This window comes from Phyllostomus hastatus, unplaced genomic scaffold (assembly GCF_019186645.2).
Source record: "Phyllostomus hastatus isolate PE091 unplaced genomic scaffold, TTU_PhHast_1.1 phas_contig_17, whole genome shotgun sequence".
NCBI classification, from domain to species: domain Eukaryota; kingdom Metazoa; phylum Chordata; class Mammalia; order Chiroptera; family Phyllostomidae; genus Phyllostomus; species Phyllostomus hastatus.
The window spans coordinates 40,806,742-40,831,933 of NW_025333664.1; the positions used below are offsets into that span (position 1 = coordinate 40,806,742).

General features: G+C 37.6%; 1 protein-coding gene across 9 annotated transcripts in view; it reads right to left on the minus strand.

Moving 5' to 3' along the window:
- Positions 1-25,192, minus strand: part of RALGAPA2 (Ral GTPase activating protein catalytic subunit alpha 2) — a 386,278-nt gene that overhangs the window by 117,268 nt on the left and 243,818 nt on the right. For 8 of the 9 annotated variants that reach the window (XM_045833596.1, XM_045833593.1, XM_045833590.1 and 5 more), the window contains 5 exons: positions 19,003-19,774; positions 18,264-18,335; positions 13,315-13,438; positions 9,439-9,594; positions 3,511-3,669 (listed from right to left, as the gene is read on the minus strand). In XM_045833596.1, coding sequence (XP_045689552.1) covers positions 3,511-3,669; positions 9,439-9,594; positions 13,315-13,438; positions 18,264-18,335; positions 19,003-19,774 — 1,283 coding nt within the window. The remainder of the gene's footprint in view (positions 1-3,510; positions 3,670-9,438; positions 9,595-13,314; positions 13,439-18,263; positions 18,336-19,002; positions 19,775-25,192) is intronic. The other variant, XM_045833597.1, reaches the window with a different exon arrangement.

Consider the following 25,192-nt stretch of genomic DNA (forward strand, 5'->3'; position numbering starts at 1 on the left):
TACTTTCACTTACTGAAAGAAGGCAGCAATATGGGCACTGACTACAATATGGAGGCTTTATGATTCAGCTTTCTGCAGAACAAATTGGGTATTTTAACAAGCCTTTTAAATCACTTACATTCTGCTCTATATGCAAGTCTTCCCTGAGTGCTGACTTAGTAATAAAAGTAGAAAAAATGGAAGTCTAACAACAGTACATTTCTTTTCTGTAACCAAAAACTATTGTGTCAATATTTATGAAGATGGACTTACTTTGAAAGTAATTTCACAGTGAAATAATATTGCTAAGCACATTGGTATGCATGTATGTATGTATGTATGTATGTATTTATAAAAGAAAGTTCAGTAAAAAGCTCAAGAAGTGAACAGGCCCTTTTGGATGTAAGGGTTTTATATGCTCATTATAAGCACACCCACATTTCTTCAAGACAACATTTCCCAATGTTGTGTATTAATAAGAGGTTGCAGATTCTGCCAGACACATGATTTGTATATTTAAGGGAAGTGTATGGAATGAAAGTGAAATATGTTAAATTGCAAAGGACTTAGAAGTAATGCTACCTATGATCTTGTATCACAAACAGCCTTACATTATTACATACACTATTAATGAGGCTGAATGAATAATAGTACAATTTGAATATGCATGACTCTATCCAATGAGCAGGACTTTTGTGTACTGTTGAGGTTTTCTCTTTCTTCCTAAAAAAGGATTAAAATTATTCTTAGAGAAGTATGGCTTCCCAGACACCAGTAAAATAAGTGCTCTTAGACCACTGAGTCACACTGTATTCAAATGAAATATATAGATGCTGAGAGAATGGTTTTGACTCAGAATTTTTGACACTTGTACATATCCCATCCTCCCAAAAGAATATTACTCAAATTCAAGCAGCTGTGTCATTATAATTTCTAAGCAAAAATAATGATTTTTGGTGGCAATCTCTAAAAGTAGGCAAGGTTAAATAAACCTTCAGACTACAAAGCCTTCACTTTCATAGTAAGGAGCACTAGTTAAAAGACTAGGGAATGGCTAAATTATTGCACCAAATGGCTGAGAATTAATCTCTGCTGACTAGCTGTAATCTAACGAGGCGTCTGTGTCCCAGGAGCCTGCAGCATGTCCCTGGCGGTATGCACAGTGTGTTGAGTCTGCGTGGCACCCTTTGTCCTCGCTCACAGGCGGCCTTTCCCCTCATTGTCCATAATATCCTCATGCATCTGGGACGCGTGGAATGCATTCATACTAACAGACTGACCATTGTTTTCTCCCAGAAGCTTTGTTTAGCAAAGACTGCATCAGGGTTACTGATAATTATATTGCTTAATTAATCAAGACAAAAAAAAATTTGCAAATCACTGCCTGGTTGCCAAGCAGGGAGATAAAAAATGACAACAATACAAGCTGAAGCAATATAACAAAAGTAACAGCTATCTGATCAGAAATTCTTATATAATGAAGCTATTAATTCTAAATCGGTTAATGTTAACATTGCTCCAGGTGTCTCTACTTAGATGCAAACAAAAAGGCTAACATTATGGATATAAAAGGCCAAATGTTGCCATGGATTCTGTAACCTGATAGAGAGGACAGCCTTTTCATTTGATTAGGGAATGCAATTTAAATACCAGGGACTGAAGCCAAACAAACAGACTTTCCCTCCACAAGCCTCCTGCATTCACCCTGGGGTCAGTAGTTGGTGAACAAAAGGTCAGCCACACTTGCCCTGCAAATGTCTGGATTAATTTTATTACATTGTAATGATTTGTATTTTAAATATAGGATAACACTAAATTTTTGTTGACCATTATTCTCTTCTTCCTTTTAGGCTTTTAAAATTAAAATATTAAGAATGTGATTTGCTCAATTCATCTTGTCAGAATTTATGACCAAATTTATAAAACTTATGTATATTTTTAAAAGAAATTTTAAAAGTTATGTTAATATTTGTTTTCATGCATTATAAATATACTATCTTTTATGTTCTTTATATATCATAGAAGTAAAGTCAACATTTTTAAAAATATTAAGTGACATTTTAGAGAAGCAGGTTGAGAATGAACTAATAAAGCCAAATGAATCCATACTAAATATTAAAGAAACACATTTTCCAGTTATAAAAGCTATCAGGCACTAAATTTATTGATTGGCTAATACTAAACTTTTCAGTTTAATTTTTAAAATTGAAGCAGTGGTCTTTGTACATAAATAAAACTGTTATTAGCACTAAGAGCATTTTCTTATAAAAAAGCAAAAACTTCATATACACAGAAACCTGAATCAAAGATAATACATATACTTAACATAAAAAAACTATGGGCATCTTTGCTCCCTAAATAGAAAAGAGGGTTCCCTTTGTGTCAGGTTTCTCATCAGACAGAATGTGACCATTCTGAATTCAGGAGTGGCTGAATAATATATCTATCTAGTCTGAGAAATAATCATGTTAAACTTAAGATTCATTATTTATTCTATTTTCATGGTAGTAACTATAACAAAAAATAATGGCAATAATAATAATAACTAACATTTAAATAGCTTTACTCTGTGCCAGGGACTGTTTGAAGCACCTTTCATTTCTTAGTTCATTTAATCCTCCTAACTCTAACTCTTCAGGTTATATATCCCAGAAAATTTCAGATACCTATTATTTAAAAGCTCAAAAGTAGAGAGTATTTAGAATGGTAACTTTTAATTACTTTAGGAGAATAATTTGGAATATAAATGATTATTTTTAATATCGAGCTTAAAAAGCACAAGTCATTTTCTTAAGGAGTGACTTAATACATCAAATGTTTAATTAAAACACTTATAAACCCCTTCTATTAATAATTCCAAAACAAAAACAAGTCATTATGTAAAGCACAGTTAAATACCACTAAAGACATGGTAAGGACCAAAACTGCAGTGAATTTAGCACATGGCACATAACTACTGATTGTTCCAGCTATTCCCAAGATCAATACCAATTGACATGGCTGAATTGATTCTGTGGCAAGGTGCTTCAACTGTTAAAGGTCATCACATGGGCTGTGCTACAGAAGCCCAGCTTCTTCAGGGACATGCCCATAATCCTTAAGAACTGAGCCCTGCTAGCAGCAGTCGGAGGCTCGAGAAGCAGTGTCTGCTCACTGTGCAAGGTTGAATTCTATAACCACAGCCATCCACAAAACACTAGGTGTGATATGGCATCCATTTAATTCTTATTATTAATCAAAATGCCCCAAATTTAAAATTATAGTTTTTTTAATTACAAAATTTAAAAAATTTGAGACATTTAAAAATATTTTCAAAAAGGCTAAGTAATAAAATATGGAATTCTGTGCTCATGATGGATTTTTTGAAAATCCCAATTCATATTTAATTCCTATAACATTTGTAATTCAGATATATGTAAGACATTTATGACTTGGGAAAAAATCCCCTTTTACATATTTATATCATTGTTTTTAATAACAGTAATCACATGGCATATGCTATATGAGTCAGTCAATAACATGAAAATGTACCTCTGGTTTCTTCCTTATCGTGATAAAGAACATGTGATTCTTTATTGGGTAAATAATGATTGAAACGTCTCCAAAGGCAGTTGGGATAATACCCCTGCGATAGTCCCTGGAGTGTTCAGACCAGACAATGTGGACCTCGTCATTCCCCAAGTGGCGGAGCTGCAATGGCAAATTGGCTCTTTATTAATCAGAGTAATAACAAGCAGTTTATTAGGGGTCATGGCTTACAAATTGAATTATAATACTCAGAGACAAAAATTATTTTACTACCACAAAAGGCTACAACACCAATGTCCTCTATGAGGATTTGAAAGAACATCAAGGCATGAACACACAGCTCACCTGCCATAAAAACACATTTGGTATTAAGATGATGCACATAAGCATCACATTGTGGCTGGATGTGGACAAGCCCTTTTCAAAGAATTTTTTAAAATTAAATTTTACTTCTGCATCAAAGCCTTATACTTTTATTGCTGAACATGTTTGTAAATAATTAATGACATGAGTATTTTATTCTATATTATTTATAGAGCTTCATAAGACTTAGTTGAATGGTTATTAAGAAAAAAAGAATGTAAGAGAATGTAGCCATCATAACACAATTGTTACCAAATGCATAAAACTAGACTTGTGATAAACCTTTAGGAAATATGTTTAAAATTAGTTTTGTTTAAGAAACTAATAAATATTACTTAAATGTAATAAGGACACTAGTAATTATTATTTAAAGAGTGCCTTACTGTATAGAAAGTATGTTCATACATAATTTTTTAATCTTTACATTATCTAACAAGGAGGCAATGGGGCTCAGGAAGGCGAAGGCATCACCTACCCAAGGTGCATGAACAGTGGGTGGCAGAGCAGGCCTGGAAACCTTGGCTGGGCTCTTAATTCAGTGCCATTTCTACTTTTCACACCTGTCTAAGCCTATACCAAAAGTTATTTGTGTTGTCATAGCTCAAATAGTTTAGCTCACTTGTTTACCATTTTATACATAGAAAGGCCATAAAATTTAAAAACAAGTCAGAGCCTCGTTTTGAGGAGGCTCCTCTTGTTCTGAGGAGACCTTTCTAAGTTCTAGGACTTAGCTCTGTCGGATGCAAGGACACCTGTGATAAAACTCTTGACACAATGCTTACATGTCCTGGGCTGAAGAAAACAGCCTATGAAATCATCTGAGAAAGCCTGAAAGTGTAATTAAAATAAACCAGGTCATAAAGATTAAAATGTTGGCCAAAACTGAAGTCCTAAAATCGTGAAGGCCCTTTGACACCTACTGAAAATTTGAGATTTCAGTCCTCTCACACACTTGCCAAATACCACTTTCTACCACCATGAAAACACATTTTTAAAAAATGTATAGCCTTTTCTTTTCTTTTTTTTTAAGATTTTATTTTTATTTATTTCTTAAAGAGGGAAGGGAGGGAGAAGGAGAGAGAGAGAGAAACATCAATGTGCAGTTGCTGGGGGCCATGGCCTGCAACCCAGGCATGTGCCCTGACTGGGAATCGAACCTGCGATGCTTTGGTTCACAGCCCGCGCTCAATCCACTGAGCTACACCAGCCAGGGCTAAAAATGCATTTCTTGCTTCCTACATTAAATATTTGATAGATGAACCCTAAAAGTGACTAAGTTGAGAGGCATTCAAATGTTATGTCAAAGCTAATGTATTAATCTTAAAATATTAAAAAAGGATGATTTGGAATACTTTTTTAAAACATAATAGTATAAATATCACTCTCTTTATAGACTATTTGACCACAAAGGAAAAACTGGAAGTGATGCTAACATGGCCTCCTTTCCCTTTATAAAATTACAAAGGAAGTTGGTCTGTTACAATGCCTTCTTATTCTTCACTCTCACACTTCTGGGAACAAGTTTACAAGTTAAATTTTAAAAAACAGATTTGTGTTTGTACCTTTGCACCTATAGTGAGAGGCACACAAATTCATTGTGTCTGAATATGGGCTCTGTGGGACAACTGCAAATGTAGGTGCTGAGCACAAATCACAATATCCAGGATAATGTAATGCTATCTACAAATTTCTAAATGCAAAACTATTCACTATATTTTTATTTTCTCTTCTGTGCCCTGCCACCACATATGAAGGATAAAAGGGTAGCAGGCAATCCATTAAGTAAATAGGAAAGAAACGGTGGGTTCTCACAGTAACTGAATATCTTTATTTCTCTCTTTCCATCTTAGAGGTTAAATTTTTCTTTTCTTTATTGTTTTTCATAAAACATTCGAGGACCTTACAACACACACCTGACATGCAATCCTTCTGGAGGGAAAACATGGTAGCCAGCATTGCCCCGCAGCACAATAAAGGCATTTTCAAGGGAAATATGAATAGTATCAAGTTGAAACTTAAGAAAGAATTTAGACCAGCAGAAGGTAATTGTGAGAACTGGGGCTCCCCAGAACTCACACCTATACTTCTCATCCTGCAACGAGAGCCAAGCTTCCAGGTGGTTTTGCGCCCTTGATATAATGCTGGCACAAACATCTTAACAGAATCGACCCACCTACTGAATGTCTTTCAAATGTGGGGCTGTCACCTATTGCCAACACCCTCTGTGTGACCTCTCCTGTCAATCCAGAAGTATATGTTGCAAGGCATTAGCTCAGAAGTAACATAGTGATTACTGAAATTCTGCAGTTACTCTCCTTTTTCTAAATTAGGTTGCTCAATTGTATAACCCAAGTAAGTCTTTCCTAATTTTATTTGCAATTGTATTTTTAGAACTAAAGTAAGAGAGAAAAGTGCCATACCAATAGACCCATCCTCCCAATGTGGCAATTCTGTTATTAAGTAAGAGCTACTTTTGTGTGATAATAACACAACATTCATCATCTCAAAGCTGCTTTCAATGTCATGTGTCTCAGACCTCTCCACACATCACAGTTTAACTAGTTAACTCACAAAACTAAGAGCTAAGACCACAGGACCAATTGGCTGATAAATCTGGAGCAAAGAGCAGAAACACACCCACTTCTGTCAATGACAATACAAGTAGGTAAAATGAATAAATTAACCTGGAAACTTCAGTGTTGCTCAATTTAAAAGGACTTCATTATCGAGATGTCATTTTATGAGTTTTGAAAATTTTGGATTAGAGGCCCTAGTCAGAGATTCATCAATGAATTCTGCGCATACAACCTAAGGTGATGTGACCTGTGTATAATCTGGGAGGAGAATGAGGATTCTTGTCCTAGAATGGAGCTGTCATTCATACCACTTCAACTCCACTTCAGCTGTACAACAGGCTCAGAACAAATGCTTAGTTCTTAAGTCTTAAGAAATCAAGCACATGTCCTGCCACTTCGCATCCTGACAGAGTTTTAAAGTCCCTCAGCCTGGGCCATTCTGCCTGCTGCTGCCAGGCAGCATGCACTAGTGATACTGGTCATGGTGCACACCTAAAAGGCTGACCTCCTTTCTCGACTAATTGCATTACATCGCCAGCTGGCTCCAGAAGGAGTCGTCTGTTTGATTGAAGAATTCCTGCTCCTCAGTGGGCCTGACTGCTACTTTTACTAAGTAACAGTCAGGCCTGACATCCCCATTGTTCAGTTGACAGTGTGCCCATCCTAAAATCTAAGTTTTATTTGTAAATTAACCAAGAAACTTCCTGCCAGAACAGTGCTGCCTGGAGACTGATAATGTGGGCCTTTCATCCCTTTTCACTTTTACTGTAACACTGCCAATTTGTTAATGTGGCTGGCCAGCCTGAGGCTATAAAAGCCTTGTAAGACATAAGTGCAATTATATTCCTGGAGTCAAATGAATTGGACAAATCCAATAGCACAGATCTGTCTCCACTCTGCAAACCCCTACAGCAGTTAGATTAGCTGTGAAAAATCTAATCTAGCTAGAGCTAACAAATTTCTGTAGTGAAGGATCAAGAGTTCAGTATGGGGTTGCAACCAAATTGCAGAATTGAAAAACTGCCTCCATGGCAGGGGTATAAGAGAGCATGAAACACTTTAGAATTTTGCAGCTCATTTTTAAGCTGTTAGAAACAATTTAGTTAGAATAAAACAAGGAACTGTGGGCTGCTCTTATTGTGACTGATTTTTAGTCTAGCTGTGAGACATCCTAATAAAGAGAGTTTGTCACTAATGATGCTAAATCTTGGAGCTGCAAAAGGTATCAGCTGAATTTTGATTATTACAGTAGGGAATCTTTCAGGCAGGCCACGCCTTGGAACATTATTTATCACATGACATTTTATCAAGAAAACACTAAATCTTTTCTCAAAAAAAAATCCTCCTTTACTTAGGAAGTAATTTTTAAAAATAATTTATATATAAATCTATCTTTTAATGAAATAGTTTTCAGTCATAAAATCACAAACTATGGTGATACATTTGCAGAGTAGCAGCAATTATATGATACTGTGAATAAAATGAATGTGTAAGCCCTGCCTGAGATCTTGGTAATCTGAAATAGATTCTCTGAGGGTAGGGTCCCCTTTACTAAAAACACCACAACCAGGGCAGCCATCAAAACCTAAGACGTGGAGGCAGTTCCTCCACATCTGTGGGAGCCAGTTGATGGCCAGTGAGAGTCAATGATAGCATGTGGGCCAAGAAGTGAAAGCCAATCATGCTTTGTACATACCAGACAATTTGTCACTGTGAGAGTTGCCTGTGATTGGCCATGAACTGAGTTTGGAGGTCTCATTAGCAAACTCATTGCCAGACACCACGAATGTGGTCCAGAGATCTGAGCTATTGTAGTGAAAAAGCAAAACTGAAGAGGAAAGAAATAAAGCAGATATAGTAAGGCCCATCAGCTAATATCAATCATCTGCCTAATGGGGCAGGGGAATAAAAGACTCAATTTAGACCAATGGGTGTATAATGACGAGAGCTGATGTTTAGAAATCTTACCAGGCATTGTGCTAAGCAATTTTGCAGGCATTATACATTTACTTCACAACAACCCTGTGACATAGGTTGTTTTTAATCTCATTTAACAGATGGGCAAACTGAGGCACAGGCTGGTAAAGTAACTGGATAAACACTTGAGCCCAGATCTATCTGTCTCCAGACTATGGCTATCAGAACCACTCCAGACTCCCCATCCCCGGGGGCCAGCATCTGTCCTCCAACCCACCCAGGCACTGTCCTTGCATCCGTGTAGGAACACAGTGGGTGTGAGGTAGGAATCGCAGGTTCTGCCACTCACTAGCAGACTAGTCAAAGTTCTTCTCATCTGGAAACTCACAAGAGTGGGTCAGATTTCTAGGCTTCCTCCCAAATTAAAATTCTTCTTCTATTACGGTGTTTCTTACTTCTAACAGAATGTCACCTGAGATGAACATCCAGCAGATTGGAAAGTACAGGGCATGTTACCCCGAGGAAGGGGGGGCAGTTTCCTCAGGGGTGAAGAAGATTTCCTTTGAATTCTAGAGAAAACTGCCCACAGGGCCAACTTGAAGGAGAACACAAGGACAGTGCCAAAGGTATAACAACTGGACAACAGCACACCTGCATTATCCTTTTGACAGATATTGCCAAATTATCCCACAGCAAGCCTAAGAGGTACCTGCTTTCTTGGAGCTACACCAGTACAGTGTCATTATATCTTATGACCTTTGCCAGCCTGAGAGGTCAACACCATTACTTACTATCAGTTAACAGTCATGTGACAGAAAATCTAAAAGTATTAACATTTAAGATCCTTCTTTTTCCTAACTCTTAATCTCAGGATTTAAGACTCAAATGACTCATTGTTTTTCACATATTTCTTTATCTGGTTTGTGATATGCTGGATATTTCAGATTAACTACAACTGTAGTTTGGGATGAGTGACACTGAGGTTGAATCCAGAATTAACTTGGTTCAATGCATGTTATGCCATGGCCTTTGTTCAGTTCTAGGAGAGCCTCACCTATAAACCAGGGCCCCTTACCTTTTTGGTGAGTGAATCATCTGAGTCTGATGGCATCCGAGTGGAAACGTGGAAAATCACTTCGACAGTCGAGGTAGCATAGTAAGGAGCAGTCTGTCCTGTGCTGCCATTGCGCTGAAGTCCACCCATGAATCCGCAGTGGGTGGAGAGATCCACCTGATACAGGTCACAAAGGGAAAAATGAATCAGGGTTAAACAGCTGTTCTTATTCACTAAGTAGGAACATGGATTTTCAAAATATCCAACTATGTTCATTTCTATAGCTTTCTGATAAAACCAAAGTTAGACAAAATTAAAATATTAAAGAAACATTAACAATGAAAGTATTCTATAATCCTACCAATTATTAAAAATTAGCTGTATATTTCTCTAACTTTTCTCATTCTGGACATGTGTATATTTCTGGACATTCTGGACAGCTGTATATTTCTCTAACTTTTCTCATTCTCTACATATGTGTATATATGTAGGTGTATATTTATGTATCTAGGTGTACACACACACACACACACACACACACACTTTCCCTATTGATGGTTTTACAGACTTTTCTGCTGGTTAAACCTGAGGATGATTAAAAGCAGTATTTCTACAGGATGTTGTGTCAAAGGGTACAGGTGTTTCAAAATTTAACAGTAATTGCTAAACTGCCTTTTAAAGGGGTTGTTCTAATTTACACCACTGCCAAAAGACCGAGTCATATTCTTTTTTTAATATATTTTATTGATTATGCTATTACAGTTGTCCCATTTCCCCCCCTTCACTCCCCTCCACCCTACAACCCTTCCCACCCACATTCCCCCCCTTTAGATCATGTCCATATGTCATAAGTTCTCTGGCTTCTACATTCCCATACAATTCTTGCCCTCCCCCTGTCTATTTCCTACCTACCATCTATGCTACTTATTCTCTGTACCTTTTCCCCTCTCTCCTCCTCCCACTCCCCTGTTGCTATCCCTCCATGTGATCTCCATTTCTGGGGTTCTGTTCCTGTTCTAGTTGTTTGCTTAGATTGCTTTTGTTTTAGATGTGGTTGTTAATAACTGTGAGTTTGTTGTCACTTTACTGTACCTGTTTTCTATCTTCTTTTTGGTAGGTAAGTCCCTTTAACATTTCATATAAGGCCTTGCTGATGATGAACTCCTTTAACTTGACGTTATCTGAGAAGCACTTTATCTGCCCTTCCATTCTAAATGAAAGCTTTGCTGGATAGAGCAATCTTGGATGTAGATCCTTACCTTTCATGACTTAGAATACTTCTTTCCAGCCCCTTCTTGCCTGTAAGATAACTTTCGAGAAATCAGCTGACATTCTGATGGGAACTCCTTTGTAGGTGACTGTTCTCTTATCTCTTCCTGCTTCTAGAATTCTCTCCTTCATTTTAATTTTGGGTAATGTAATTATGATGTGCCTTGGTGTGTTCCTCCTTGGGTCCAACTTCTTTGGGACTCTCTGAGCTTCCTGGACTTCCTGGAAGTCTATTTCCTTTGCCAGACTGGGGAAGTTCTCCTTTATTATTTGTTCAAATAATTTTTCCACTTGTTGCTCTTCCTCTTCTTCTGGTATCCCTATAATTTGGATGTTGGAACATTTAAAGATGTCCTGGAGGTTCGTAAGCCTCTTCTCACTTTTTTGAATTCTTATTTCATTCTTTTCTGATTGGATGTTTCTTTCTTCCTTCTGGTCCACTCCATTGATTTGAAAACCAATTTTCTTTCCATCACTACTGGTTCCCTGTGTATTTTTCTTCATTTCACTTAGTGTAGCCTTCATTTTTTCATCTAATTTGTGACTAAAATCAACCAATTCTGTGAGCATGCTGATCACCAGTGCTTTGAACAGTGAATCTGATAGGTTGGAGATCTCTTGGTCTCTTGAAAGTATTGGCTTTGGAGCTTTGATTTGTTCTTCCCTTTGAGCCTTTTTGTTTTTTTTTTTTTTTGGGTCTGGTCGCACCTGTTATTGTAGTGAGGGGCAGAGCCTTAGGAGTTCCCTTGGGGATGGCAACCCAGTTGCTGGGTTGTGATGCTGTATGTGGGGGTGGCCTCAGAGAGGGAACAATGGTGCTTGCTCTGCTCTCTGTCGGATTTCAGTCCCTTCTGCCACTTCCCACAAGCAAATTGGACCTTCTGGTGCAGGTTCCTGGGTGGGTGGGCTTGTGTATGTTCTTGGACCCTGTTCGTCTCTCCATTGAACTCTCCTGTGAGGCTGGGAGTCTCTCCCTGTACCTCAACCTCCACAAGTGTTTTCAATCAGTACTTTTAGGCTTTATTTCCTGGTGCTGGCACCCTGGGTTGCACGATCTGTCTCACTGCCCGTTTTCACCTGGTTTATCTGCGAGCGAATGTGTGACTGAGGACAGCCAGCTGCCTTGTGTGCCTCACTGGGTCTGCTTGTTGCCGCCTCATGCCTGTGACTGGGGTCTGCCACCAGGGTCTGCCAGCCACCACTTTTTTCTGCTGTGACCCCTCTCCACTGGCCACCGACTCCACCCCTCTTACCAGTCCGGATGAATGGTTGTTGGGACTTCCATACAGTTAAATTTTCTGTCTGTTCTGGTTGTTTTTTTTGTTTCTAAATTTTTGTTGTCCTTAATTTTGGTTGTGCGAGGAGGCACAGTGTGTCCACCTATGCCTCCATCTTGGCTGGGAGTCATATATTTTTTTAAGCTATGGTATGAATGTTTACTTCTTAGTGCCTAGATTTGTTTTTTAAATTTTCATAAACTAGTATTCTTTTAAGTAAAGCAACTATTCAAAGATAATAAGGAAAAACCAGAAGAATCTCTTCTTGCCAAATACAACCAATAAATACACTGAATTAACTAATTTTCTGATCTTTTGTTAAAACTCTAGTTAAGAATTAATCTAATTACTTTTTCAAAAACCTATTAGTTAAGTATTTTGCATAACAAAGATGTAACCTTATTAGTAAAAAGAATAATTATTTGTTAGAAGTGTAACAACTCTCTTAGACCAAGACCTACTTGACCTTTCAGAAAGTACATTGTCTTGAAGTACTAATACCCTGTCCCCACCTCCATATCAGTCTCCTTGTTAACCTCATCTCTCAGAAACAAGTCTTTCTTGTACACCCAGGGAGTTTCTCACAGCACAAATAACCAAGAAACCAAAACAAAAGTAGTAAGAAAAATTATTTCAGATATGCTGATTTTCATTTTAATTACTCTGAATTCTTTTAGATTATGGGAATATATTTTTCTTTAGATTGTGTTTCTGGGAACAGACATATGCATATGCACACATATGGAAAAATGTATACATTTCTGTGTGTCAGAGTATCATTTAGTTAAAAAAAAACAAAAAGAACATATTTTTTCATTATTTGTCATCCCGGGATCTATCCTAGAAAAACAGGTTGAAAGCTAAACCATCACAGCTACTATATTCTATTTTCATTCCAACTTTTGACTTCAGTCAATTCTTTACTGTTTCACCCATCACGTCATTGATTTCTTCTCCATTCTCCATAATGTGGCCAAAACCATTGCTTCTCTGCCCATATTTGCCTTCTCTTACTACAAACTGTCTATGGCTGGGTGAACTGATGTGAGCTGATCTGACCTGATCTGACTATTCATTCAGTTCTAATAAAGAGCAAATGAAATAATGTTAAAAGGAAAGCTAAGGGGAAATAAAAGTTCATGTATGTACTAAATACCTAGTAGAAGATATTAAATTCAATACATTCTTTAACTCCAGAACTCTACTCATGCTATAGTTGAATGTAAAATACATATGTAAAAACACAGGTAATCAATCAGGTAATTGATTACCTGTACAAACAAGTAGTATAGTTTATATACATCTTCAAATAGTGCTGGTCAACAAATACCTATTAAATGAAATGAATTACCTCCCATCCAAGTCCAGCAACAAACTCTTCATATGCTTGGCTTCCTTTGTCATTGGAAAGGATTGAACACTTGTCTTCTTGACCTTCAGCAATGTAAAACACTGCAATTTTATGCGTTTCACGGCTACAAATTTTTAAATTTAAAGGAGTGAGAATTCTTATATATAAAATTTTATTTTACTACTACCACCGGCATGACTTCTACTATAGAGCTTACATTTACTAAGAAATTACTAGGGGTCAGTCACTATTCTATAAAGGTTCCACACATGATCTCATTTACTCTTTGCAACTACCCTAATGAGGTAAGCATTATCATCGTCACCTCCATGTAGAGGTGGTTGAAAGGAGACACAGAAAGTTTTTAAAAAGCACATACACCAAGCTGGAGACTGGGAATTGAAGCAGGAAGTCTAGTTCTTGAGATCACTCTCTAAAGACATATGGCATATTTAACAGCATGTTACAACACATTGACAAGTTCTCTCTACTTTCGGCAGAAAATACATTTGAAAGCATTTTAAATGGATATCAATTGTGAATAGATCCATGTTCCTACCCACATTTCATTATTTATAAACTTTGAGCTAGGGATACTGGATAGTTCTATGACTGGAACTGTAGAACATGCCTCACACAAAACTTTATGAAAAACACAAATTTCTTCCAAGGAGAACACACTTAGATACTTTCTTTGTGAGGGGGTATATCCATTTCATGCTCTGACTAATCTGACGGTGCCTGGTAGGGTGAATAGCTGTAGAGGGAAACCTCTTAGGCCATATAGACATTTCATCCACTTTTTCCATGATGGGTTTTGGCCATGTTACTGTTAAATCTAGTAAACATAATATGTGCCTTGAGGAAAGGTGCCCAGTTAAATCTCTGGTGAACTGACCAGAGATATGATATATTTAAATGTATTAGTGACCAATTTCTACAAATTACACTCTAAAGTGTCAAAATAACTGGATCTATACCAAGCAATTTGGTAACAGTTTAGAGATGAAAACATGGTTCTCACTGAAACAGTGGTTTAATCAAGAATCGTTCATTCCACACTCTCATCATTTAAGAGTTTTATTTTACTCTAGTTTTTATCTTCTAAAATTTGAATCACCACTTCTGTAGTAGTTCCATCCCTCTCATTTTTGCATTGCATTCTGAAAGATCTCATAGAAAAAAACTATTAAGTGCATAAACAATATGAAAATGTTTCTGTTGTCTGTTTAATATCTCAACATTGTAATCGTGTTATAGACATCCATATTGGTGGAATTTGGGCTTCATATTTTATTCTCAAGGACATTCTCAAGCATGTCCTTCCGAAGTTTGTTTTTGTTTGTCTGTTTTACTACCAATCAGACTGAATTAAAATTCAACCAAAAAGCCATATAAATAAATGGAGGAGAGTTCTCTCATACTTATCCAGACAGCTTATTCATTTCTACCCCCATAGTTTACATGTAATAAACATACAAGGCAAACCACAAAATTTCACAAAAAATTACAAAAAGTTGTTATCTGAATATATAAGCAAAGAACATTAACTGTTACTGTTTTTGTACAAAAAATGAGCAGCTACCACATTGTATTTTGTAACTGATTTTTCACTTATATTTATGAACACTTTATTGTACAAAATATACATAACATTCAACTCTCCATTTGAACCATTTTTTAGTGTGAACACTTTACTACTATGTGCTTCTGTAACCAAGTTATTTAATGGTGTTATAGCATTCCATTGTATTAATATACTACATACCAAATCCTCATTCTAGGACATTTAGGTTGCTTCCATTTTTAGAGACATTTTCTCATTGTCTTTGATATGTCCTTAAAATAAATTCATACAAATAGAATCTTGAACACTGACCATTTTTAAGGCTTTTGATGTGCACTGTCCTGCTGCCACTGGAGAAGGTGGACAATCTGAACACCCTAACTGGTGTGGCATGAGCACATTCTTAGGGGTGCCTCTCTTGATGAGAACAGGTGTTATAAAGAGAGGTGAGTTTTGTGGGGACGGATCCCTGGGACTCAGTGCTTTAGTATAGATCGTGTGCTCCCAGCCTGTCAGTAAACTTGTCCTCATGCAGTGTAAAGTTCTGAAGGTAACACCATTTAGTCCCTGAGTGACAAGCAGGGTATATACACAGCCTAGAATATGACTCCCTTATTCTCAGAGATATAATAATTTGGGGCCTCAGATGATACTAGAGACCATAACCATGACCTAAAAGACTGTGTCTTTCAACAAAGAAGAAAATAGTTACTTAATTTCTTTTGGCAGCTCTCTCTCTATATTTAAAAGAACTCAGTATTTATTTTTTCTCTATTCTATGTACTTTGCATACATGAAAACAATCTTAGGTTTATCTGAAATGTTTTTGTTCATTCTCCTTAAACTCCAAACCTTTTACATTATAGCTGCTCACATATCCTTGAGTCCTCATTAACTAAATGTGGGAGCACAAAGGAGCTAAGCCCCAATAACTGCCTGCCTGATATAGGTGTGAGGAAAGGTGACCTTTAGCTATGAACATTAATCAAGTTTCACATCCTCCAAAATGTTAGCACCACAGAGAGCATGCATGGATGCAGAAGCTGTTGTTTGGCCTTATGAGAGCCAGGGTTTTGAAATGATAATTAGCAACATCAACAGCACTTCATATCCATAAGCTGCAGGACCCATGCATGAAGGAGCAGGTAAATCAAGAATACACATACATAATATCAACCATTTCCTCTTCTTCATTAGAATGCATTTTTCTTCCTTATTAGAAATAGACCAGAATAGAAATAGACCAGAAATAGACCAATTTCCCTATGCTGTCACATTAAAAAGCTAAAGAAGAAACAATTTTAATCTTCACCTTACCATGTGGTGACAAGAGGCATTAATATTTAAAAGGGGAAACTCAGTATAATTTGTATGTACAGTCATCACACTATTTACATCTTTGCTAACTTCACAGTATATAAAGGATATAAATGATTGCAAGACAGCCTCTACTTTTCCTAAGTACATGCTAAGAACTATGCCTTGACAGCATAGAGAGAAACTGATAACAGAAATAAATAAAAACATCTGAATTGAAAGTTGAGGAACAAGGTATGTTACATGCTAACTGACCAATATATGCTACAGTCTATATTTCTCATAGCTGAAGAGTACTGACTTATTTCCACTTAAAAAAAAAAAACAAACAAAACCTTGAAAACACCCTTTACCATAAAGTAAGTTGACACTTTTATGATGTCAAGAAGGCACCAGGAGTTGGGATTTTAAGTGGAAGGCAGAGGAGTTGGGGTTTTAATCAAGGGGCAGAGGATTTGCCAGTCAGCTGTCCAAAACTGTATTTACTGCAACAGTACCCCAAGGAGCTAAATCAATTGTACCTCATGCAATTAAAGTTCAGTAACACTCAGAAGATACCAATGTATTCACTTAATACTAAGAAGCACGAAGTAATTCAGCATATGCTTGAAAAGCAGGGTTTGGAACCCAAGTGACTGCTTATTTAATACTGGAAGATGAAAGGGAGAGGACAGTGAATCCCTAAGTCCTTCAGAAAACGTTCCTCACAGAATTTCCAAGAGAATTCAGCCTCTATTCTTCTAGAGAAAAAGAAGCACAACAACAACTGGGAAACTGAATATGATGAGGGTCAATGCAAGGAATAACGGCTTCAGGTTTTTCAAGTCCCAATGGGAGACCTAATGATATTCTTAAAGAGAATAAAAGAGGAACAAAAGACATTTTTTAAATGAATATTTTAAAAACTAAAGATTAAGGAAGTAGTTTGTTCAAGATTTTTGAGTAGCTGTTATGTACCAAGTATTATATTTACTTCACTGTGATGTTTTTTGGAAGCAGTCATTTCCCAAAATAAAAAAACTGGTTGTGAGCTATTTTTAGAACTGTGTCTAAGATTGTTTGAAAAAGAGGGAGAACTGAGATTTGACCAGCTTTGGAAAATGAGGCTTACTGTTAGGAAGTTACCAATTACAACAAATTGATTTTATCCTTCCTAACACTGTAGAGCACAAACTGCAGAATACCAGTGCATCAGTACACAGCATGGGGTAAGAAGTCAGACTCACTTGCTTCAAGCAACACAATTGTGAGAGCATAGGAAAGACATTTGGCCTAGCTAAGGCTCTCTTCTTCATCAGAAAGAAAGATGGTTGCAGAGATTAAATTAGAATAAATGGCCATTGGCTACTACATGAAAAGCACAGATTAGGTGGGAGCGCCAACCTCTTTTTAGTGTAAGCAAGTATGTAAGCTTATTCCTCAAGGGTAAAAACACCAAAAGAATGACATGTGCAAATGTCACCAGATTCTGTGTTACAGAACTACCCTTGGGTTTTCTGCAGGTATAGTCATCTATAGTCCTGCAGCCGTTATCTATCATCTAAGACAGTAGTCACCAACCTTTTTTCGGAACCAGAGACCAGTTTTGTGAAAGAATTTTTCCAAGGACTGGAGCCTGGGGGTCGGGGAGATGGTTTTAGAATAGTCTCTGCACAGTTAAACCTCTCTGCTAGTGATAATCGGTATTTGCAGCCGCTCCCCAGCACTAGCATCACTGCCTCAGCTCCACCTCAGATCATCAGGCATTAGATTCTCATAAGGAGCACACAACCTAGATCTCTTGCATGCACAGTTCACAGTAGGGTTCAGGCTCCTATGAGAATCTAATGCCACTGCTGATCTGACAGGAGGCAGAACTCAGGTGGTAATGCGAGTGATGGGGAGCAGCTGTCAACAGAGATGAAGCTTTGCTTGCTTGTAGCCCACCATTCAGCTCCTGCTGTGTGGCCTGGTTCCTAACAGGCCATGGACAAAAATACTGGTCCATGGCCTGGGGTTGGTGACCCCTGATCTAAGACACACAAAGACAGGAGGGAATAAATTGGTGTCATAAATTTTCACGTACCACTGACGGGAGTCTAGATTTTTTAGCTCTCTCAATAATTTTGAATTTTTCTTCAACAGATGAAAATTCTTCCTATAAAGAAAAAGGGATGGAAGAAAAGTCATGTAATCATAGACCAATTTTTCCATTTCTAGTCAATCAACTGACAAACTTCCCTATCATCCATCCATTCACCCATCTACCCATCCCCTGCATGAACAAAAGATTTGCAATCACAGCCACAGAATGAACTCTATTCTCCTTACGACACTCAAAGGTAGCAAAATTCCTTCGCATTCCATTGCTATCCAGTGACACTGGATGGCTCTATGGTGAGTATATGACTTGTGTGCTTGTGCCTGTTTTTTCACTGTTGGCTCTGCTAATAACCTCTTTCCCCTACCTCTGTCCTTAAACATTCTACTCCATTGTCAGGTTCCAGCTCATATACACCCCCTTCCACAAAGTCTTCTCCATTGAATCATACTTTCCATTGGATTTAACTGTTCCTCTTGAACTCCTGTGTCATGCTGTCTTTCATTTAAAATGTTTGATGCCCTTTAAAATATACACCAGATGTTTGGAATCAATCTGTGCATCAGTATAGCAAAGTTTCTAGCTTTAATTTAGCAGCAGAAAGTTGTAAAAAAGAGAAAAATTTCCCTTTCTATTCTCTGCTTCCCAAACTCCAATTTGATAAGGAATAATAATCACACAAAAATAACAACAAAATAGTTAAAGGTGTAGAGCGAATTGTTACCTTCTGTCCCAAGAATTCATTCCCAACTCATCAAGCAACAACCTGCAAAAATAAAAGGGTCCCTGGGGTTCCACTGGTGAGGGCTGCTCCTGGCTGGGGACTCTCAGGGCCGAATCAGAGTTACCCCTCTGAACATACTCATCTTCTTGTGCATTCTGGTGCAAAATGACCTTGATGATTTCCTTCTCTTGGTCACGGTTCATTCCAAGTGGGGGTGGGGAAGGCTCATTTAGATTTAGCTGTGATGGTAAAAGACATTCAGGACTAGTGTGGCCAATGTTTTCAAGTAATTTATCAAGGACATCATCTCCCTCCTCAGTCTGAGAAAAATCTCTCTGAGGTCCAAATGGTTGATGATGCCAGCTCGAAATCAGAAATGAAGGATTTCTGTTGTTGGGTGTTAAGCAGCCTTCTAAATGTCCATACAAAACCTTCCCATCCCAGCAGTACTTTCCTGAGATGTCCCTCACAATTACCCTCACGTCTGAGAGGGTGCCCACTGGTGAGCTGCCTGCCATTCCTTCTGTGGGTGTCTGAAGGTAGGAGATGAGGGTGCTATCATTAAATACAAACAACTGTAAGTTTGGACTCCTGAACACCTCGGAGGAAAGCTCAGAAACTTCCACAGGCATGTTGTCATGATTCTCGCTGACCAGGCTATGCAGTACAGCTGGGCCCCCATGGAGGGGGAAGTGTCCCAGGTGGTTCACCAGGTGGGCCATCACCATTTTGGCAGTCAGAGGGATTAGCTCCAAACTTCGTCTCTTCCTCTCTGTGAACAGGAGTAAAGAAACATAAAGAAGCAGTGGATAATGAAGATTAACACTCAATATCATCAAATTTCAATTTGTAGTTACAATATTGGCTTTTTTTAAGTCTGGGAATCTTTTTCACCTATTTTCCTTTTTTAACATATTCTATGTGGGAAAAAAAGCACAATTTAAATAGACTGCTAAAAGAATCAACTTACATGAAGATTTCACTCTGAAAGGGACATTTAAAAATTTATGTGTACACAATAAACAAAAGATCAAGAGGAAGGTCCTTGTTGTTAAAAAGGTGATGGTTTGGGAACTCTAGAAAGTCAGAATCTGCAATTGAAAAGGATGACAGAGCTGGACAGCTGAGGCATGGAGGTTGATGAGGGCAGGTGGAGGCTGGGCCAGAGAGGTTACCCTGCTTTTTTCAGTGGGATACAGGCAGACAATGATAAGAAAATGAATCCAGCCTGTGACTGCTTAAATATAGTTTACAGTTGTGAGTATGCAAAACAGTTTGTTTTTGTATTATTATTTATTAATTATTGTGCTATCTTTTGCACAAAGAACTTCAAAACTACTTGTGGCAACCCTCTATATTTTGCAGTTTACTTTAAGGTCATTGTAATAGCACTGGGTTCCCTGTGGGTACTCTCTCTACATTCTCCACAATGCTTCCATCCCCAGTGTCTCCTCAGGCATCTCCACGTGAATCTGCTCCTGCTTTTGCTGGAACCCCGGAGAGGGAGGAAGAGAGAGAGAAACAGAGACACCAAAAACATCAATGTGAGAGAGAAACATTGATCACTTGCTTTTTGTATACTCTCCCTTATCAGGGATTGAACGCACAACCTAGTTGTGGAACCTCAAATTTTGAGATCAGGTAGTGGGCTGGATTGTTTTCTCCTGAGGACCCTTTCCTTTTCATGCAGAATAGTGCTGGCTTCATAATTATGAATTTGGAACTGTTATTCTATCGTTTTTAAAATGGTTGGAAGAGGAAACCCACCAACAAAGGAACCACCAACAAATAAAAATGGAAGAAGGTAAAGGAGGGAGTGGAAGCCACACTAATCTCAACCCAGGACCAATCTGGAAATACAACTAAGTGGTGGTAAAATAACCCAGAAAAAACAACTGAATAAGAATGAGAACCCTCAAAAACATGTACAGACAGAAGAACCAGCTTCAACACAACCTGTCCATACCTGCACAACAGAATACAAGATGTGGTGGATGGAGTGACCCTCAGTTAATCAGCTGTAGGGCAGGACCCACCAAAGAAAGACCCAACAACCATCAAAACCCAAAGACATACAGAGAGCCAACATAAACACAGCCCAAGACCAGCAAGTTCAGGAGATCAAGGAGACTGCACCACTGAATCTCACGTATTTTCTACCATAGAAGTTCATACCAGAAACCCAGGGAGTCCAAACAGATCAATTTAAGAAGTAGAGGCTAACAAGAAGAGTCTCACAAACAATGGGGAGACAAAGAAATAATTCCCAAGTGAAAGGAAAGAATGCTACTCATGAAATAGAGGCAACTCAACGATCAGATATTGAGTTCAATGCAATGGTTACCAGGAAGCTCAATGAGTTCACAAACAGTTACCAAAAACTACAAGGAGACTACAAGGAATTCACTGCAAACTATATCAACATGAAAAAAGAAATAGAAACTATCAACTAAGGCCAATAGGAAATGAAGAAGACAATTTCTGACCTGAAGAACACAGTAGAAGGAATCAAAAGCAGGCTTGATGAAGCAGAGGATCAGATCAGTGAGCTGGAGGACAAGGTAGAAAAAAACACCTAGAAAGAGCAAGAAAAGGAAGAGGCTCAGAAGAATGAACAGGGTTTAAGGGAAATGCAGCACAATATGAAATGTAACAATATCCATATAAAAGGGACACTAGAAGGAGAAGAAGAACAGCAAAGGACAGAAAATGTGTCCGGAAAGTAATGATGGAAAAATCCCCCAATTTGATGAGAGAAAAACTCACCCAAATCCAGGAAACACAGAGAGTTTCAATCAAAAGGAACCCAAAGAGGCCCACTTCAAGACACATCATAATTAAAATGGAAAAATTCCAAGACAAAGAGAGAACCTTAAAGGCAACAAGGGAGAAACATGAAGTAACATACAAAGAGAGCCCCGATAAGGCTAGCAGCTAACTTCTCAATGGAAACACTCCAAGCCAGAAGGGAATGGCAAAGAAACATCCCAAGTAATGAAAACCAGAGACCTGCAACCAGGACTACTTTACCCAGCAAGGCTCTCAATTAAAATGCAAGGCCAAATAAGGAGCTTCCTGGATAAAAGAAGCCTCAAAGAACATACCTCTTCCAAACCAGCTCTGCAAGAGATGCTAAAGGGTCTGCTTTAAGAAGAGGAAGAAAAACAGTGAAAGAGAGGAACAAAGGTACAAAAAAATGGGCAATGATAAGTACCTATCAATAATAACCTTAAACATAAATGAATTAAATGCCCGAATCAAAAGATATAGAATAGCTGAATGGATAAGAAATCATGAATTACACATACACTGCCTACAAGACACCCACGTCAGAAAAAAAAGACCTTCACATACTGAAAGTGAACGACTGGAAGCAAATATTCCAAGCAAATAAGAAAAAAAAGCTGGGTTAGGAATACTCATATCAGACAAAACAGACTTCAAAAAAAGAGCCATAAAAGGAGACCCAGCAGGTAACTTCATAATACTTAAAGGAAGAATCCATCAATAAGATACAAACATTGTAAATATATATGCATCCAACATAGGAGCACCCAAGTATATAAAGAAAATCTTGGAGGACATCAGGAAAGATATTGACAGCAACACAATTATAGTAGGGGATTTTAACACCCCACTGTCAAAAATGGACAGATCTTCCAAACAAAGTATCAACAAAGACATTGTGGCATTGAACAATGCCCTAGAGGAAATGGACTTAACTGATATATAGAGAGAGCCTTTCATCCCAAAGAAGCAAAATAAACACTCTTTTCAAACGCACATGGAACACTTTCAAAGATAGACCACAAGATAGGACACAAAACAAACCTCAACAAATTCAGGAAAATTGAAATCATATCAAGGATTTTCTCCAGCCACAAAGGACTGAAACTAGAAACCAACCTCAAGGAAAAAAACCCAAAACACTCAAAATCATGGAGATTGAATACCATGCTACTAAACAATGAATGGGTCAAGAATGAAATGAGGAAAGAAATAAAAAAATTTCTGGAAACAAACAAAAATGAACTCACAGCAACCCAAAACTTATAGGACACAGTGAAGACAGTCTTGAAAGGAAATTTCATAGCTATACAGGCTTACCTAAAAAAAAAAAATAGAAACATTTCAAACAAACAACCTTACCCTACGTCTACAAGAACTTGAGGAACAACAAAGACAGCCCAGAACAAGCAGAAGGAAGGAAATAACCAAGGTCAGAGCAGAATTAAATGACATAGAGACTAAAAGCACAATTCTAAGGATCAATGAATCCAGGAGCTGGTTCTTTGAAAAGATAAAATTGACAAGCCTTTAAGCAGAGTCATCAAGAAAAAAAGAGAGAGGACCCAAATAAACACAATCAGAAATCAAAGAGGAGAGATTACAATTGACACCACAGAAATACAAAGGATTGTAAGAAATTACTATGAAGAACTATATGCCAAGAAATTTGAAAACCTAGGTGAAATGGAGAAATTTCTAGAAAAATAGAATCTTCCAAAACTCAGTAAAGCAGCAGCAGAAAGCCTGAACAGACCAATAACATCTGATGAAATTGAAGCAGTAATCAAAAAGCTTCCAACACACAAAAGCCCATGACTGGATGGTTTCACAGGAGAATTCTACAAAGAATTTAAGGAAGAGCTAAGCCCTATCCTTCACAGATTATTCCCAAAACTTCAAGAAGATGGAAGACTCCCAAACTCTTTTTATGAAGGCAACATCATCCTAATCCCAAAACCAGATAAAGACACAACAAAGAAAGAAAACTTCAGGGCAGTATTGTTGATGAACACAGATGCTAAATTCCTCAACAAAATATTGGCAAACTGCATCCAGCAATACATTAAAAAGATCATAGATCATGGTCAAGTGGGATTCATTCCAGGGATGCAAGGATGGTAAAATATTCATGAATCAGTAAATGTAATACATCACATAAAAAAATGAAAGACAAAAGTCACATGATCATAACAATAGATGTGGAAAAAGTCTTTGACAAGGTACAGCACCCATTTATGATACAAACACTCAGCAAAGTGGGAATAGAAGAAACATTCCTCAACATAATAAAGGCCACATATGAGAGACCTACAGCCAACATCATACTCAATGGGTAAAAACTAATGCTCTCCCACTAAGATCAGGAACAAGACAAGGATGCTTGCTTTCACCACTTCTATTCAACATAATTTTGGAAATCCTAGCCACAACATTTGGACAAGAAAAAGAAATAAATGCATCCAAATTGGAGAGGAGGGAACAAAATTGTCATTGTTTGCAGATGACATGATAGTGTACACAGAAAATCTACAGACTCCACCAAAAATGTACTCAACCTAATACATGATTTTGGCAAAACAGTGGGATACAAAGTCAATATTCAGAAATAAAAGGCATTTGTGTACACCAACAATGAAATATCAGACACGAAATCAGGAAAATAATCCTATTTGATATAGCAACAAGAAAAAGTAAAGTACCTAGGAATAAACCTAACCAAGGAGGTAAAAGACATGTACTCAGAAAACTATATAATACTGAAGAAAGAAATTAAGGAAGACACAAACAAAAGGAAGCATGTACTCTGCTCATGGTTTGGAAGAATTAACATCATTAAATGTCCATACTACGCAAAGCAATTTATAGATTCAATGAAATCCTTATTACAGTACCAATGACATATTTCACAGATAGAGAACAAACATTTCAGAAATTTAATGAAACCATAAACAACCCCAAATAGCTGCAGCAATTTTGAGAGACATGAACAAAGTAGGAGGGATCACAATACCTGATATCAAACTGTATTACAAGGCCACTCTAATCAAAACAGCCTGGTACTGGCATAAGAACAGGCACATAGACCAGTGGATTAGAACAGAGGGCCCAGAAATAAACCCAAGTCTCTATGGTCAATTAATATTTGACAAAGGCAGAAGCAGCATAAAATGGAGTAAAAATAGCCTCTTCAACAAATGGTGTTGAGAGATCTGGACAGCTACATGTGAAAAAATGAAACTCAAGCACCAACTTACACTATATATAAAAATAAATTCAAGGTGGATAAAAGATTTAAATATAAGTCGTGGCACCATAAACGTCCTAGAGGAAAACATAGGCAGAAAATATCACACATTCCATGCAGGAACAACTTCACTGATATGTCCCCTAAAGCAAGGGA